Source organism: Topomyia yanbarensis, chromosome 3 (assembly GCF_030247195.1).
Source record: "Topomyia yanbarensis strain Yona2022 chromosome 3, ASM3024719v1, whole genome shotgun sequence".
Taxonomy (NCBI): Eukaryota; Metazoa; Arthropoda; class Insecta; order Diptera; family Culicidae; genus Topomyia; species Topomyia yanbarensis.
Window position 1 is genome coordinate 395,433,080 of NC_080672.1, and position 19,582 is coordinate 395,452,661.

Genomic DNA, 19,582 nt, shown 5'->3' on the forward strand with positions numbered 1-19,582 from the left:
TGATAATATTGTATCATAAAATCAACTGTGAATAGTTTGCTTTTGATAAGTTTTCCACAGAGAAAAAGAAATAAGAATCCACTATCTTTTCTATAACACCTGACTTATCTTTGTTTTCTTTTCCGCGCTTTGCAGGGTGGCTTCCGGCTTGAGGTACTCGATCAGAAGGAAAGACCCGTTCTGAATCTTACGCGTAGCGCAAAAGGAAAACTTTTCCTGCGGGATGATGTAACGTAAGTAAACTTCTCATTCATTACATTCCTTGACTGAACGGGACATAAGTGTCCTACGATTGACATTCCGTTTTTTGTTTCCAGAGCGCAACATTTTCAGGTGACGCTTCCACGCGACTTCACCTGTCCGGACTGTTCGATACGGTTGACCCGCCAGGCGGACGAATGGGGTAGCAACTATCTGTTCTGGTCCTGCGCGGATGTGGACATCGTTCAGCGAAAGGAATACCGTGAATCGTGCTCCGGCCATGGCAAGTTCATCGCCCGGTGCAAGTGCGAGAAAAAGTACTACGGAAATCGGTGCGAATATTGGGACGAGTGCACCACCAACCAGGACTGCGGTCTGCAGGGTACCTGTGTGGATCTCGGGGGAACCTCGTTGCCCCGCAGGCAGTGCTACTGTCGGCTGGGCTGGTTCGGACCGGGCTGCAGCAAAAGTACTGCTCAAATATTTATTTAGCTATTTATCGACGTACAAACAATCACCTGCTTCCATTGTTTGCAGAATCTCCTATCAAATCCACTGATATCGATTACTCACTGTACAAGTTGAAAAATTTGTCACCCGACCTCAACGTGTACTGGCGTGTGCTGAAGGAACAGAGCGAAATCGAAGTGGTTCTGAAGGTGAATGGTACCACCTGGGTTGGATTGGGATGGCGGCCACGGCGACTGACGGCCGAATGCAAAAATTTCCCCTTAATCGGAGCTGCGGCTGAAGCCGGCACTGCGGAGCCAGAACCAGGCGCAGAACCGGAACCGGGAGCGGAACCCAATGCAGAACCGGAACCAGGCTCAGAACCAGAGCCAGGTTCGGAACCGAAGTCGGAACCAGCAAGCGAGCCTGGTGAGTTCTTACATCTGCTTTCATTTCTCTTGTTTGATTGGTTTTTGCGTGGGTGTGTTCTATTTTTGTTGTAAATATTCTTACATAGAACCGGAAGGAACCGCTGGACCAAGCTCCGAGCCGGCAGCTCACCCAGAACCAGCACCCGAGGGTTCAGCTGAACCGGAACCAGCTCACGCGGAACCAGAACCGGAAGCTACTTCAGAACCAGAACCCGAGAGTACCTCGGAACCTGAACCTGCAGCAGAAGGCAAAGCAGAACCCAGTGCCGAGCCAAATGCGGAACCTAAACCAAAGAAGAGCAAGCGTGCAACCGCAGGTAAGCCTTGTAAATAAGTCATTTATCCGTTAGTAGGTTTGTTTACTGATAACGGTTGAAGTGGTTTGCGATAAATTGAAACCCCCGTTTGCATTGTTTAGATTCGCACCCACCAGCGAGCGAGCCGGAGCCAGAATCGCCGCCGAATGCTGAACCAGAACCTAAATCCGAGCCCGCGTCCGAGCCGGAACCGAAAGCTGAAACGACTGCTAAACCTAAACCGGTCGCCCAAAAGAAGGTTAATCCGTGGACTCCTCGCCATGATTTCAATCCCATGGACTGCACCGATATCGTGATCGGAACAGCGCGCGGGGAAACTCATCGGGTGTGGGATTATTACACCCGTGATCGTTCGACGCCACGATTGGACACCTTCTGGGGTGGTAAATCGGACCTGACGGCGACCGGTGGGTTCGAGGTGGACGGTGTTACGACTATCATCTTCCGGCGAAAGTTGCAAGCCAACGAACCAACGGACCATTCATTCGTCGACGATTTGATGCATGTTATCTGGGCCAAGGGTCAGGAACCGGGTGCCTATGTGCATTCGCCACCGTCCGGTTTGGAGAAGGAGGCAGCCAGTGTACAGGACTTTTACATGCGCGATGAGCTGAAGTATCACGGTCACCGGATGCAGCGGGGTGTTTCGCAGATTAACTTTTTGGGTGAGTACCTTGGTAAGGAATTGCATGAAATATATTTTCTAGTGAGAACACATTGAACCACATCGTTGGCAGATGGATGCGGCACAAAACTTAGCTCGTGGTGGGGCAATAAAATACTGCTTGGTAATGGCTGAAGATGGTGGTGATGACGAGAAAAGCCATCGGGTAAATGCTCCCTTAGTCGTCTCATTAGCTTATTAATCGTAAAAAATGAAAGCTGTATTTCCAAACTCAAATCCCATCTCAATACAAAAAATTTACTTGCGCCACAAAGGCATTTTTTCAACATTACACCAGATCTCGACGCTTCATGGCATTGTTTTTGATTGCGCTCAAATTTTGCATGGAGACTGTTTTTCGAGGTGCCAATACTTTTGAGGTGTGTCCGGTTTGAAAATTCAGTATGACCATGAATATTGGCACTCTACCGTATATCTAGTGTACTAAGGCGACAATTTTGGGAACTGATTGGTGGATTGTTGATTACGGTGCATATCATTAGATTTGAATTACCAGTCCAAGGGCCGCCACGGCATTCCGATTATATTCCAGACTGCACCCACCAACTTGTTTTTCATAAGCATGTGAAACAAAAATGCTTTTATGATCCATTGCTGATTTAGTTTTTCACATATTATTGATTCCAGTTTATAATAAAATAGGTTGAATCCAGCCCTATATCGTGTGAAAATAGATGACCACATTATTCATTTACTATAAGATTCATACTTGTCTTTCAAATTATTTCCCCCATGATTTTTATCTCTTCCTTCATATTCTTCCGGTTTCATTTTGCGTCTGGCTCTAGGCCTGCGCATAAATAAACTCTCCTGATGTCCTCCAATGGATGTCGAACAAGATTCATCATCAAAGACTCCGAGTTTCCATTTCAAATCACATTGAACTGGCTTCGACCGTAAGTATTCTAATATTCCCCAAGGTGCAGAAATATTTAGCTGTACCAGATATTTCGAAAGGTCGCCTAGATAAGCTCAGAATTGTTATATTTTATCTAAAGCAAACAATTGATGTTAAGGGACCATTCATAAATTACGTAACGCATTTAGGGGGAGAGGGGGTACGACAAGTTGTGACAAGTTGTGACATAGGGGGGAGGGGTGTTAACTAAATCGTTACGTAACATGTTTTCATCGAAGAAAAACAATTTTTTCTTGGAATTTGTTACGTAACAGGGGAGGGGGGGATGGAGAAATTTGTGACAATTTGTTACATAGGGGGAGGGGGGAGTCAATTTTGGGCAATTTTTGCGTTACGTAATTTATGAATGGTCCCTAAAGGCGACAACTTTAAAGAAGAACTAACGCGTTTACATGCCCGCTCACAAAATTGAGATCGATGGTGTAGTTATCGATTCGAACTTGACGTGCATGGGTCTACTGAAGGGCGGGATTGGTTTCAAGGTCCGCTTGCTACAGTGAACGAAGATTTTGAATGAAAATCGCATCGGACGGGGCAAAATAGTATGTCCCATTCAAACTAGTGACGGCTTTGGCGAGACTGCTTTGCGTCTTCTACGACAAGGATCGTCTGCATGATCGGTTGTTTGTGCCGCGCGTCATGATGGCAGTATTGCATTATCTACAACCAAATGGGTCTTTGCTATACTATTGTTTTTTTTCTCTTGATAGGCCGCCAAATATACTAGCAAGAGGAAGCTTGGCCAGAAATTCGAAGCAAACAGCACCTGGTCTTAGACATTTGAGAAGAACGAAGGAGCTCCAACGCTTCCAGAAACACCAAAAATATCATATGGCATTTCAACCATAGATTCAACTTAGTACAGTATTGGTTGGAGCTTGATTAGGAACCGGCAATTTTGTGATATCGCGGAACTCCTCCCGGCATGGAGGAGACTTCAATTTTAATGGCATGGTATGGGGTTATCTTATCGATGATAATTGATCTAGATTCCTCGGCGATATTTGCTACAGCTTTAAAAATATGGACAACTTCACTGTCCATGACCACATTTCCGTTCCCCTGGCTTCTATGAAACTTCACTATTCCTGTTGAAATTTGAAGTATTTGTCTTGTTCGTTGTTTATTCTGGACTAACAGGAGCGTAGCATTTAACCTGGCCCCTTTGGTAGAGTGTCAGTTATGCCCCTCTTGGCTGTCTACTTTAACTTTCTTTTTCAGTTCGACATTCAAACAATAATTTTGTGTGTACTTGGGAATGATATTTTTATCCTGATTTTTTTATGACTTAGTCTCACTTATTTTATGAAGCAGATCAAGATACTGTTTGTTCTAGCTCGAATGCTTCCGACTGTCAATTAATGAGTCATCGCTGTCAGCCGTCAGCTGGAAACCTCCTGAGGAGCACTCCAACTTCCATCACGAGTGTTACCAATTCATGCAGTTCACCCGCTCCTTCCGCTGTTAGCAGTCATTCCAATCGCCCCGGTGTACATTCCAGACGAATGAATCGAGGAGTGCCGGTCAGCCTTCCGTGCCTAAACTCGTCGCCCATCCACTTATACTATCAAAATGTGGGAGGCATGAATTCCTGTGCAAATACCTATCGCCTAGCTACCTCGGACTGCTGTTACGCATAGCATTGACAGAAACATGGCTAAATGAGCAGACTCTTTCCAGCCAGGTGATTTGCTCTGACTACGAGGTTCTCAGATGTGATCGTAGCCCTCTCAACAGCAACAAATCCTCCGGTGGCGGTGTTTTGCTCGCTGTGCGTCGTGGATTATATGGTTCAACATAATATGTTATATTATAACAAATGACGCTTGGAGCAGCATCGAACAAGTATGGGCAGCGATAAAATTGGGAATTCGAATATTATATATATGTGTGGTTTATTTCCCTCCCGATAAAATTCGCGACTCTGCACTAGTTGATTCTCATTCTGAATCATTGACTTCTGTTTCCGCGATGGCGCAACTCACTCACGAAATCATGATTATCGGCGATTTCAACCTTTCTACAATAAAGTGGCGTTCCGTTCATAACGGATTTCTACAACCCGACCCAGACGAACCTGTTTTTCATCCTGGCAGCATTACTCTTCTGGATGGCTATAGCACGGCTACACTTCAGCAGATCAACAGCACCACGAACGAGAACGACCGGATTTTAGATCTATGCTTCGTTAATGCCAGAGATCAATCGCCGCATATTTCCACCGCCCTCACCCCGCTAGTAAAGTATGTTCGCCACCATCCGCCTCTACAACTTACAAAATGCAACGTAAGCTTAGGTCGGATCCTAATCGGATCGAAGAAATCGGCTTACCTTCTACAATGTTTTTGAATGGTGAAGTTGGGCATGATTCACAAGCCATATGCAAATTGTTCGCCTCTAAATTTGCGAGTGTGTTCGTCAGTGAGACTCTATCCTCGCAGCAGATTGACGTTGCAGCTAGCGGCGTGGCCCAACTCGCACGGTCAGTGGGTGAGATTCGTGTGGAGCACTCGGATATTGTATCAGCAGCATCCAAGCTTAAAGCATCGTCATCTCCTGGGCCAGATGGTGTCCCTGCTGTGTTTTTGAAAAAGTGTATATCTGGTTTGGTGGAACCACTCTGTCAACTATTCAAAATGTCACTGACAACCGCGATTTTTCCTCAATTGTGGAAAGCAGCTTTCATCTTTCCTGTCCACAAAAAAGGTGATAAGAGAAACATTGACGATTATCGAGGAATTTCTGCGCTCTGTGCCATTTCCAAGCTCTTTGAGTTAGTCGTGGTGGAGTCAGTGTTTTTTCACTGTAAGGAATATATTTCTAAAGACCAACACGGATTCATGCCGAATCGATCTACGTCGACGAATCTACTACCTCTAACCTCTTTTGTGTCCGAAGGGTTCGATGCGAATCAACAAACTGATGTTATATATACTGACTTATCTGCAGCTTTCGACAAAATCAATCACGATATCGCAGTCTTGGCTTCAGTGGATCACTCCTGCGATGGTTTCAATCCTATCTCGTTGGCCGTCAACTCAGTGTGAACATAGGTGATGCATACTCCAAACTGTTCTCCGCAACGTCTGGTATTCCGCAAGGAAGTCATCTCGGACCATTAATATTCACTCTCTATTTCAGCGATGTAAACTATCAGCTGAAAGGACCACGGTTGTCGTATGCAGATGTTCTAAAAAATTTCAACAGAATTGGGAGCCGAACGGACGCACAATATTTGCAGCAGCAATTCGACACTTTCAGCAGATGGTGTGAAAACAACCGAATGATTCTGAATCCGTCGAAATGTTCTGTGATATCGTTCTCCAGAAAAAAAGATCCCATTGAGTTTGAATATAACTTATCTGGAGCTCTTGTTTCCCGGGTGAGCTGCGTTAAGGACCTTGGAGTGCTGTTAGATTCGAAACTTACATTTAAGAATCACATTTCGTATGTTGTTGGTAAAGCATCGCGAAGCCTGGGCTTCATTTTCCGTACGGCTAAATCCTTTACAGACATTTACTGTCTCAAAAGCCTATACTGCTCTTTAGTGCGCTCTACGCTGGAGTATTGTTCGGCGGTCTGGAACCCGAATTACATGAACAGCAGCGATCGAATTGAAGGCGTTCAACGAAAATTTATGCGGTATGCTCTTCTACGCATGCCTTGGCGCGATCCTGTTCGTCTACCAAGCTACGAGAGTCGGTGTCAACTCATCCAGCTCGATACTCTCCAGCGTCGTAGAGAAACTGCAAGAGCCTTATTCATCTCTGATCTTCTGTCATGACGCATCGATTCTCCAGATTTACTAGAGCGAGTTAACATCCAAGCAAGGTCCAGAACGTTACGCGGAAACGTTCTTCTGAGAGTACCGTTTCGACGAACTATTCAAACAGCTAATGCCGCTATCACGGGACTACAACGCCTCTTTAATCGTGTGTCGCACCTGTTCGACTTTCATTTGTCTCGAATATCATTAAGAAATCGATTCCTGCAGTTTTTTAGATGTAATTAGTTTAAGTTTCCATCATTGGGCCGAGTACGGCCTGTTGTGTGCGTGATAAATAAATAAAGATTTTAGCGCCCCTAAAACTTGGCACCCTTGGCGCGGGCCAACCTGGCCAACCGCACGCTACGGCTCTGGTAGTGACTCACTAGTGGTGATTCGGTTGGTGCTAGTTACTGACGAGAGGAGTTCGAAACACCTTGATGCACTAATTGGTTCAATTTAATTTTTTCCCTTTGGAAATGCATATTGCGTAACGCGAAAAACTGAACAAAAAAATTATCCTCATTATTTTGAAGAAAAATAAGGGCAACTTTACTTTAAAATATGAGATTTTTCAGTTTTTATGATACCATTTTTCGAATTTCAAACTTTTTTTTTCTATTTTTGTTTCATCTGGACGTGGATACTAGACTGCCCAGAAAAATGATGAATTTTTGAAAACTCAATCGGCCCACCCCTGAGTCGATTCCTAGTCCCGCCAGAAGTACTTGTACCAAATTTGAAGCAAATCGGACAAGTCTAACTACCGGACCAACGTGCCTGAAGTTTATATTGGATTTTTCAACAATTTACATGGAGAAAACTCACTAGCTCGTATTTTCGCCGCTAGATGGCACTGTATACATCGTATTATCATTGTAAGTGAAAATAAGAAAGATATTTTAATTATCTACAACTTTGTCGAAGACTGCTAGTAAATCCGGCTATGTTAAAAGAAGTTATTAAACTTTTAACGAAGTGATGTCTGAGTCAGTTTTGCATGGGGCCTAGCAGTGCATGGTTGTGTATCAGTACTCGAGTCCCGCGAACTATATATTTTTGTGTGTGCCCCATGCAAAACTGACTCAGACATCACTTCGTTAAAAGTTTAATAACTTCTTTTAACAAAGTCGGATTTACTTGCAGTCTTCAACTAAGTTGTAGACAATTCAATTATCCTTCTTATTTTCACTTACAGTGATAATACGATGCATACAGTGCCACCTAGCGGCGAAAATGTGTGCTGGTGGGTTTTCTCCATGTAAATTGTTGAAAATTCCCATACAAACTTCAGGCCCGTTGGTCCGGTAGTTAGACTTGTCCGAATTGCTTCAAATTTGGTGCAAGTTCTCCTGGTGGGACTAGGAATCGACGCAGAGGTGGGCCGATAGGGGTCATTTTTTTCCTGTCACCCTAGTGGATACGCTTAGCCTTACCCGTTATCCTCGACAATTCCTGCCAACTGCTTACCGGGATGGCTTTTCAAAGACCAACCATCAATCTCTTTTGCTTGACCTTGTCTTCGTCAATGGGAATGCTCTACCTGAGTGTTCTGTGAGTGAAGTTTCCTGTGTGATCGTTCCTTTGGAAAACTATTATCCGGCTTTAGAAATATCCATTTCTATCATTAGTTCACCACAGTATGCAGTAGCCTTAGCTGTGGATCGTCGTTATTTTCGCAAAACTGATATAGTAGCACCATGCCGCTCTCTATTGCTGATCGACTGGAGTGTACTACTTGATTAAGTGGATGTAGATAGTGTTGTCGATCTCTATAACCGATTACTCGTTGACTTTGTTGAAATATCCGTGTCAAAATATCAACCTCCCAAGAAGCTTCCCTGGTCTAACGCCATGCTTCGTAATCTGAAACGCACCCGTGCCCAAGCTCTACGTGCGTACACAAATCGACGATGTCCTATTTTCAACCGCTTTTTCGCAATAGCCAGCAATGAGTGCCACAGTTACAATAAATTTCATATACATTTTTTTAATTGAGAGGAAGAATTCTTCAGCTCTCTTAAGACTAGAAATACAATTCGATGTGCAAGATTTTTTTAATGAAAATTTTTAAAACAAGGTATCCAGTTTGATATACAAGAAGGGGGTGTAATAGTTTTTTACGAAATATTTTACAGAAGTTTATGAGAAATTTCACTTCTATCTTAAAACTAAGGATACAATTGTATTTTCAAGATAGGGGACAGTAGTTTTAGTGAAGAATAAAAATTACAGCTATTTCAAAATAAAAATACAGAATACAAATTTGATTTTTAACGGAGACTTATGCTTGGTCATGGTTTTCAGAGGGGGGCTTAATTCCAACATCGGTGTAGCAGCAGTTGTATTAAGGACAGCGAGAGAAGGCGTGTATGATGACAGAGTAAAACTTGCAACTTTCTGGCAAACGGGAGATCAGCGACACAAATTAGCGTCTCAGTCTAGTAGGTCGTCGAGTACCGGGTTGGCGGATGGTATTCTTCGGACCCGCGGGGAACCCTTCAAGAGTCATCGGACCTCCAGTTGAACTCGCTTCAGTTTCCTTCTATGCAGGCGTAAGGGCGATGGCGGTCGCATAGTGACACTCTGGTACTGGTCGGGTCTATAAGGTAGGACAGGGAGTTTCTAGAAACGAACAATACAAGAAAAGACTAAATAGAGATATTTATCGTTTTTATAAAGATGTAAATAAGTGACATATTTTTTTTATTCATTTCGTTTATTTGATAGGCACAAATGCGTTAGCTTGGCGGTGCCAAATTCTTTTGGTTTTACATTTTGGATATTTTAAAACTAGGAGGTTACAATGTTGAAATATTTCTTTTTATGAAAGAGAAAAATTTTACAGCTATCTTAAGACTAGAAATAAGATTCTATATACAAGAGAGGGGGCGAAAAATTTCTATATACAAGAGAGGGGGCGAGAAATTTTTTTTATGTAAAATTTTAAAACCAGGAATTCAATAGTAATAGTTTTTAGGAAATATTTACAGTTATCTTAAAACTAACAATATAGTTTGGTACACAAAAGGGGGAACAAATATTTATGAAAAATTTCACCGGTGTTTTTAAAACTAGGGATACAATTCTATTTACAAGATGGGAGACAATAGTTTTAACAAAGAGGTAAAATTACAAATATCTTAAAACTAGGAATACGGAATACAAATTTGATTTTTTATCGGAGACTTATGCTTGGTCAAGATATTCAGAGGGGGGATTATTTCCAAAATCGGTGTAGGAGCAGTTGAATCAAGGACAGATCAGAGAGAATGCGTAGATGGTGACCGGGAGAGAAAAGCAAAACTTGCAACTTTCGGACAAACGGGAGATCAGCGAAACAAATTAGCGCCTCAGTCTAGTAGGTCAGATTGGCGGATGGTATTCTTCGGACCCGCGGGGAATCCTTCAAAAGTCATCGGACCTCGAGTCGCTCTCGGTTCAGTTTCCGTAGTGGTAAGGGCGACGGCGGTTACATAGTGGCCGTCTGGAGCTGATCGGTTCCACACGGCAGGAGGAAACTTCTAAAAACGAGAAATAAAAAGAGAGGGGCTAAATTGGGATATTTATCGTTTTTATGAAAGTATAAATAAGGGACATATAGGGGAAATAACGATTTGCCAGCATATCTCGGACTGGGACATTGAGTGGTCTACCTCGGACCCGAAGGGAATCCTTTAACTGAGACCTGGCGTCCAAATACCCGGCGCATACCCAGACAACGTGCTCGATGTTGTGATAGCCCTCGTCACAAGCGCACAGACTACTCTCCGCAAGCCCAATACGCCGCAAATGCGCATCCATGGTGTAGTGATTGGACATAAGTCGGGACATTACACGAATAAAATCCCGACCCACATCCATCCCCCCGAACCAAGGCTTCGTTGATACCTTTGGGATAATCGAATGTAGCCATCGCCCAAGTTCCCCATTGCTCCACGAGGTTTGCCAACTGTTGAGCGTCCTCTGACGACAAATACTAAAAAATTCGTTGAAGCAGATTGGTCTTTCGTATATGTCACCATTTAATGCGCCCACCTTTGCTAATGAATCGGCCTTTTCATTTACCGGGATAGAGCAATGAGAGGGGACCCAAACAAAGGTAATCTGATAAGATTTTTCAGATAACGTACACAAGGACTCCCGTATCTTCCCCAGAAAATACGGGAATTGCTTTTTAGGATTCACCGCACGAAGAGCCTCGATAGAGCTGAGGCTGTCCGAAACGATGAAGTAGTGATCTGTGGGCAGAGTGTCGATGATCCCAAGGGTGTACTGAATTGCAGCTAACTCTGCGACGTAAACTGAAGCGGGATTGAGCTTGAATGAAGCGGTGATAGTATTGTTGAAGATACCGAAGCCAGTGGACCCATCGAGATTTGATCCGTCAGTGTAGAACATTTTGTCACAGTCGACTTCTCGGAATTTATTATAAAATATATTGGGGATCACTTGAGGGCGTATATGGTCCGGGATTCCACGAATCTCTTCCTTCATGGATGTGTCGAAGAATATAGTAGAATTAGAAGTATCTAGGAAACGAACACGGTTGGGAGTATATGAAGAAGGATTAGTGCTCTGTGCCATGTAGTCGAAGTACAAGGCCATAAATCGGGTTTGAGAATTAAGCTCGACGAGCCTCTCGAAGTTTTCAATCACCAACGGGTTCAGAATGTCGCATCGGATGAACAATCGATATGAGAGTTCCCAAAATCGATTTTTTAGCGGAAGAACGCCCGTCAGCACTTCGAGACTCATCGTATGGGTCGAGTGCATGCAACCCAAGGCAATGCGCAAGCAACGATACTGGATTCTCTCCAGTTTGATGAAGTGTATATTCGCAGCGGAGCGGAAACAGAAACACCCGTACTCCATCACCGACAATATCGTTGTTTGGTACAACCTGATCAGGTCTCCTGGGTGGGCACCCCACCATGGTCCAGTTATTGTTCGGAGAAAATTGATCTTTTTTGGCATTTCTGTTTCAGATACCCAATGTGACATCCCCAGGTACCTTTAGAGTCGAACCAGACCCCGAGAAATTTAAATGTGAAAACCTGGTTGATCGTTGATCCCTTTAATAGAAGCTGGAGTTGCGCCGGCTCACGCTTCCTAGAAAAAACAACCAACTCAGTTTTCTCCGTGGAGAACTCAATACCCAGCTGAAGAGCCCAAGCAGACAAATTTATTTACAAAATATTTTGTAATGGTCCTTGCAAGTCGGCAGCTTTGGGCCCTGTAACAGAGACCAGACCGTCGTCTGCAAGTTGCCTTAGCGTGCATGAATTGGCAAGACAATCGTCAATGTCATTCACGTAAAAATTGTAGAGTAGGGGACTTAGACATGAGCCCTGGGGAAGACCCATGTAGCTAAATCGCGATGTTGTTAAATCGCCATGCCAAAAGTGCATGTGCTTTTCAGACAACAGGTTTAGCAAAAAGTTATTTAAAATTGGCGAAAGACCATGCTGGTGTAGCTTGTCTGACAGAATGTTGATAGAAACTGAGTCAAAAGCCTCCTTAATATCCAAGAAGACTGATGCCATCTGCTCTTTGTTAGCATAGGCCATTTGGATTTCTGTAGAAAGCAACGCAAGGTAATCGTTCGTCCCTTTGCCTTTTGCGGAAGCCAAATTGTGTATCTGACAGTAAGCCATTTGCTTCAACCCAATTGTCGAGGCGAAACAAGATCATTTTCTCGAACAACTTCCGAATACAGGACAGCATTGCAATCGGCCGATACGAGTTGTAGTCGGAGGCTGGTTTCCTTGATTTTCGGATGGCGATGACCTGCACTTGCCTTCAGTCATGAGGGACAATGTTACCCTCAAGAAACTTGTTAAATAAATTCAACAAGCGTATTTTTGCACTGTCAGGCAGATTCTTTAGCAAGTTGAATTTGATTCTGTCTAACCCTGGGGCGTTATTGTTGCATGATAAGAGAGCAAATGAGAACTGCATCATCGAAAAGGGTGTGCGGTATGTTTTCTCTACCGGAACAGAGTCCGGGCAGATCTTTTTGGCGAAGGCGAATATCCACCGGTTTGAATATTCCATGCTCTCGTTGGTACTGTTTCGGTTACGCATGCGCACGTAGCCGTACTCCAAATAGTGCTCATCGCTGTTTCTCTCGTTAATCCGTCGACGAACCGGCGCCAATAGCTGTGTTTTTTAACTTTCATTAGACTCTTCATTCGCGTTTCTAACGTCGCGTACTGTCGATAGCTAGCTGGTAACCCGTCATCCCGGAAGGCCTTATACGCATTGGACTTCTCAGCGTACAGCTCTGAGTACTCTTTGTCCCACAACGGGGTGGGAGACCGTTCGTGGATGTTCGAACTGGGTACTGGTTTAGTCTGAGCTTGATTTGTGCTGCCGAGAATCAAGCCAGCCAAAAACTTGTACTCTTCCTCCGGAAAAAGTTCTTGAGTGGATTCGGTTTTATCGGATATCTCTTTGCGTATCACTACGAAATTTTTTTTTAGATGAAGTTATATTATGTATATTGGACCTAAAATTTATCGAATGGAACGGAAAACTATATATAGCTTAATGACCCAATTGGCACGATAGGCAAATGATTGCTACCGTGGGGATCGGGGATCACATTGCGCATGCAATCTACTTGTAGCGATGTATAGCAGAGAGATAAACCCAACGTGCTTGCGCGTGCTGGTGGTGTATGAATCCGTGTCAATTTTTCCATAATTAAAATGATCATGTTGAAATTGTCACAAAGATCTTGGATTAATGTGGATCTATTATTATCATGAAGACAGCCCCATACCGTACCGTGTGAGTTTAGGTCTCCTAGAACTAGCCGCGGTGCCAATAAGGATTCCGTGATATTACAAAGCGTTCGGTGCCTTGCCGAGGCTCTAGGAGAAATATAGATGGAATCAATGCTCTTTGCCTTTGATTAAAACTTGACAAGCGCCATTAACTGATTCTAAATTCCGACTTCATTTCTGTATCAAAAAACTGATTATGGCATTAAAGTTTTCCTTATTATAAGCTGAACAATCTGGCTACATCAATTATTGATTTGCGTTCGTTGGCATAGGAATATTATATAATGGATCGATTTTCTTTCTCAGGTTCTTTTCTACCTCTAACAAGCACTATAACTAATAAAACAGTTTTAAAGCACATTAGAAGTGTTCTCAAAGAAAAAAGCCATAAATCTATATATACATATGCCAGTATTAAGTAGCATCGGCGGTTTGAGCATCAATATTAGAATGTATAGATCAAACCCAAAAATTTTAAGGCTTGGAAAAAACTCTTTAAAAACTTCTTAAGTATGGGAGTCTTTCATCTTAAGACGGGTTTATGTCAGTTATGAAACTAGTCTTGAAGACATCTTCAAGCGTACCATAAAATTAAATTTGTTACTTGGGATAGCTCTACTAGACGAAATGTCTCTGCTGAAGATGCTACAAATGCGTAAGTAAGACATAGCAAATTATCGTGGCTTAACCTTCCGGCTGTTCAATACTCTAGGAAGCAATGTGCTGTTCCGGAAATTTAAAACATACATATCGACAAATGAATATGTTTCTCCCCGGTAGATCAAGGGCCACACATTTAGTTCACTTCTCATTATGCTAAAATTATAGAAGACGGATCATGTCTCAAGTCTTACTTTGTTGGCTGCACCGACTATCAAACTGAGAAATAGCGAATCACACGACTTCATAATTTTTTTGCCTATGCCCCAAGGTAACAATCTCGCACCATTGCTGTTTTCCGTGCGCATTAAAGACGTTTGTAATGTTCTTCCACCAGAATGCAAAATAATGACCTTATGTCGTTTTTGTTTTTGACTGTGCACTATACCGGTGCAGTAGGTGCCACACTCATTCAAACTTGGGTGTAATCAGTCTGTCTTGTTCTTTGCACTACACTGGTGCAGCACCAGGTAAAAACGAAAACGACATTAGACCGTATCTCAATGTACGATCTGAATTGCACTGTATTGAACTACAGCGGTAACTAGTTGAGTTTTTTTAATTTGTGTATCCGATATCGTTTAACTCGCAGTGTATTTAAATGCTTAGTAATTTCTTTCACATACGAAAAATTAAATTTGGTTGAATACTGCTGCATTCAGGTTTATCATTAGAATAGCCAAACAGTTTGCTGATCCATACTTCCTGCGAGCACTGTACTTTACCTTCTTAGTTTCGTCCTTAAAAATTCAATTGGTACTCTTATGTGTATATCTTGATTATCAGGATTGAATCTAGACATTCTTAATTTACCCAAATGTGGCATTTAATAACTCACTCGAATCGAATATTTTCACAATACTTTCACAACACCTAAGGAAGCTTCACTTTTTTTAGAAATATTAGTTGCTGCCGACTCTAACTGAAATTCTCAAAGCTGAAGCGAATATCTCACTGAACACTTTTTCTGAATTTTTTTAATATTAGTTATGGGATTTGTGTTTCGACTTCGTCTCATCAGAATCCGACACTATCTTTATGAGCTAGCGCTGGATATACGCTAGCTCCAAAAACGGAGACACAATTTACGTTCCTTAGCTAGCCCCCAGTCAAGCGTGATGTCCCGCAAGAAAAGGAGCTCATTTTAAGCTGACGAGAACTAATGAAATCGAAACATTTGGTTTGGCTTAGTAAGCCAATGCAAGATGCACTATGCTATATATTAAAACATAGTAACTATGCTATATTTCTCCTTAGTGGAGAACAATTTTGGTAAAAACTCTTTCTTCTCCATTAAGGAGAAAATTGTTGAAAACCATCTTTGCTCGTGAAGAGCACAAAATCCATAACTATATTAGTTGTTGAACTTGCGTTTCGACCTCGTATCATCAGAATCCGACACTAACTTAGTGGCAGGACCAAAACTAAAGCGAATATCTCTCAGAACACTTCTGCTGCAATTTTCTAATCTCCATTTTTTTGCTTAATCTTTTCAGAGGAAAAAGAAAAAATGCTCGAACCAATCATAGCAGCCAACGGAACAGTGACCGGAATGACCGACGCAGCAGTAGTACCAATCAGTCCTAGAAGTCATGAGCTGGACAACGATTGCCATGGGTTCTGGAAGTACCCCCGCGATTGCGAACCGGAAAAGTTCAACTGTGAGTACTATGCAAGCTGGCAGGTAGTTGGCAAAGGCGATGCCTTCACTTTCCACATCGAAACGAACAACACACAAACCTGGACCGGAGTCGGTTTCAGTGATAATCAGAAAATGTCCCAAACGGATGCCGTTATCGGGTGGGTCGATAAAACGGGCAGACCATTCCTGATGGATACCTGGATTAATGGTTACTCGCCGCCGAAGCTGGACGATCGGCAGGATCTGTACAATGCTTCGGGAAGGATTGCCAATGGACTGACAATTCTGGACTTTAGCAGGAAGCGTGATACTAGTGACGAGAACGATGTGGCTTTCACCGAAGATCACTGCTTGTATCTTATGTTTCCGTTGAACGGAGGAATCTTCAATCCGGTTAACAAGAAGATTCGAAAGCATGATTCCACACCGGTGGTAACGGACACACGGGTTTGTATAAAGTCCTGTCCGCATATGTTTGAGAATCTGTTCAATGCCGCCTCGACGCCGGCCCCGGAACGGGTAGCTTACGCGGCGTCGATCCGTTTGACTAATTTGGCGTCGGCGTTCAAAATTCCGGAATCGGGTACGGTGGAGTATAACGATTTGGCCAAGTCCATCACGGATAACTTCAACGGGATGCTGAAGGGGGTGGGTGGATTCTACAAGACCGATGTGGTGAATTTTGAGATGTGAGAGTTTTTCGTAGATTTACGAATCTTGGATTGTAACTAATGATTGTTAATTGTTTTACAGGGATCCGGCTGGAGTTTTAGTCAACATGAACATTCTGTTGAACAAGGACGGCATCGAGAGCAATCTGGTAGATGACCCGGCCAAACTGGAGCAAACTATTCAACACTTGATCCAGAACAATTTGTCCTCTGGAAAGGTGGGAGCGCTGTCGGTCGATCCTGAATTCCTGGAATTTACGACATTGGAGTGTAAGTTTCTTTGAATTAAATTGCTTAACTTGTACGTATTCGTGATCATCTGAATGATAGCAGTGGAACGTTTGGGAATAATTGAATTCGTGAAAATTTAATCGTTGTTTTTATTGTTTCAGACAAACAACCAATGAACAATGAACCATCATTCTTCGAGCAGGCTGGAACAAGGCTCTACACAATTTTGGGATGCATTGCCGCGCTCGTTTTCATCGCTATTGTCCAAGCCAGCTGCACCATTTACAAAACAAGGAAAACGAAACAGATGAGGGTAAGTAAGATGACGGAACAAGTAATCAATTACATTTTATCAGGTATTAACATTTATGATTTAACTTACAGGATCAACTAATCCCGAACTCTGCCTGGAAGGACTATTCGTCCAACACGAACTATGCGTTCGATAATTTCGAAGGTGAGACGAAAAGCCAGCACAGCAAACACCGCTCGGATCGTGGCTATAGCAACGGCAACAGCCAGCAGACGACACTGCAGATGTCGCACTCGCCGAACAAGTCGCAGTACTACGAGATCGATCGTACCGATGGGATGCATCGGAACGGTGATCACAGGTTAGTTGTGTTGTTTTTCTTCAACTTTCTCTAATAACAATGAGGCATGTATTAGAAACTATGTTTGTCTATTTACCCACGGTTAGAGAAATCGGACGACATTTTGTCAAACTTCAGACTATCTTTAGAGAACCTTGCAGGACATTCGAAAAAAGTTCATCCATAAAGCAGTAGTAAACATAAAGGACAAGAGACGTTGACGCGTGTGAAGAAATTAAACAACCTGAAATGGAAATCTATATCGCAATAATGACCCTATCTCTTTAATCCTTCCAGGAACGGCTCCATGCAACCCCGCTCCGCTCACGATCCTCGCGGTGCCGACCGGTCCTCGTCATCCTACGCCGATCGGGCCTATTCGTTACCCCGACCGATGCATCAGCAAATGCAACAACAGCAGCAGGGCTCGATGCAGCGACCCGGATCCGAGTATTACACCCATGACCGGCGTACCCAGCCGAAGCGCACCAGCAACAATCCAGGCGGCGGAAACGGTGGTGCCCACTACGCCACCAGCTCGATAACCAACGGTAACGGAATGCACTACCAGCAAGCTAGTCAACCATCGTCGCAGCACGGTAGCCACATGCCCGAATCTTCGGATCTGTACTTTACACCCACGCAACGGAAATATTCCGGCGAGGTCGTTAGGGTTTTCGTCGACTACAACAAGGATAAGAAATAGGCTGGAATAAACCGCCAACTTTGTTGTTGAACCAGCCACTGTTTGTTCCGTGGCATTCTTGTCCGTATGTCAGCCAATGTAGAGCGTATCGGAGTGTTTGATTTGTACGGAGGTCGGAGACGAATGTTTACAATAATTATTGAGACATAGCCATTGTTGGCGGCAACGAAAATCATCGCACCAACAGTTTCATCTAGTGCAAGTTTCACGACTATTTCAGTTAACTTTATTACTGCCCTCTCGAAAAAATGATTTCAAATCTCGGCACCATCTATTGCTTTCATTTCATACTTTGTCCATACATATGTCAGAAAGCTAAAAGTCATACCACTTGGAGGATTATAGATGTATCAATATATTGTTAAAATCAACCTTATATGTTTAGGAAAACTCTTATCTACATACCTAGAAGGACAGTCATACCTAAATCCCACCTTCCGGGCTTTGGTTGAAGGTTTTTTTGTGTTTTACTATATTGTTATGTTAATTTAAATTTTTAATGAATTTTAGTCAACCAGTCATTGTAAGAGATGAAACGATCAACAACATGAGGATCTCGCTCTGAGGTACAGATCTATAAATCTTTAGTTTCAGCTAATTTTTTGGCAACATCAGATGTTTGTTCGAATAGAGCTTACCAGTATCAAAATCATAGTGGTTGTCTGTCACAAATCTGTATTAATTGCATAAATTCCGAGTATAGTCTGAGAACTAACTGGTTGATCGTCGTTGCTCGAATAGCAAGGTCCCTTGAATATCGGTAAAATTACTTTTTCGAACTTATGCCATTGTCATTACTGGCACCATTGTCTATTCCATACCCAGTTACAACTGGGTATGGAATAGACAAGTTGACCATTCCAACTTTCATGCACATTATCCTTGCAATGACAATGGAAGAATCTGAAGATAGATGTATGCAAAGTAATATCTAAACTAGCTAAGTTAGTGTACACGAGGAATTATAATGAATCTGGTAAAAATACTCCCCCCCCATCGTTTTAGTAACAAGTTTTAATTAGTCTCCTCATGTTTCCTCCTCGGTGGCAATATTGTAAATAATAAACGCGACGTGAACTGTACAGGCCACTCTGACCACATCTATGTTTTAATTTGTAGGTACTACTTAAATTGCAAACAAAAGGGAGCACCCTTACTTGTACAGCTGCTGCTAAAGGTACTATTTTAAACTGTTTATACATTTTATAATAAACCTCTAAACGTCTGGAGTATATGCGTAACCGTAGGTTTTAGCCAATGAGAAAAATGTACGTAGAGGAATGTAATAAACATACAAGCTAGCCGTTACCGGAAGTTCAATTTCGTTTCGCGTTGAGAAACCGTCCTTGATCTGAGAAAAATATTGGATTTGTTTCATAAGATTGGAATAATGCTTCCTATCTCATCTCTGCCCCTCAATATGTCTTATTATTTGTTTATGCTTCAGATAGAAAGTTCGCAAAATCGATCTTAACATCGTTTTGTTTAACCGACGCCCGGAGGACCGAGTTTCATAAAG

At 42.8% G+C, this 19,582-nt stretch overlaps 1 protein-coding gene across 1 annotated transcript in view; it reads left to right on the plus strand.

Moving 5' to 3' along the window:
- The window catches only part of LOC131693631 (uncharacterized), a 146,166-nt gene extending 126,795 nt beyond the window's left edge, over nt 1–19,371 (plus strand). Inside the window, exons 4-13 of the mRNA XM_058981602.1 lie at nt 136–233; nt 318–670; nt 739–1,080; nt 1,169–1,399; nt 1,501–2,064; nt 15,717–16,551; nt 16,616–16,803; nt 16,926–17,077; nt 17,149–17,378; nt 17,655–19,371. Of these exons, the coding sequence (XP_058837585.1) occupies nt 136–233; nt 318–670; nt 739–1,080; nt 1,169–1,399; nt 1,501–2,064; nt 15,717–16,551; nt 16,616–16,803; nt 16,926–17,077; nt 17,149–17,378; nt 17,655–18,063 (3,402 nt within the window). The 3' untranslated portion in view covers nt 18,064–19,371. The remainder of the gene's footprint in view (nt 1–135; nt 234–317; nt 671–738; nt 1,081–1,168; nt 1,400–1,500; nt 2,065–15,716; nt 16,552–16,615; nt 16,804–16,925; nt 17,078–17,148; nt 17,379–17,654) is intronic.
- Nucleotides 19,372–19,582: the final 211 nt, after the last annotated feature.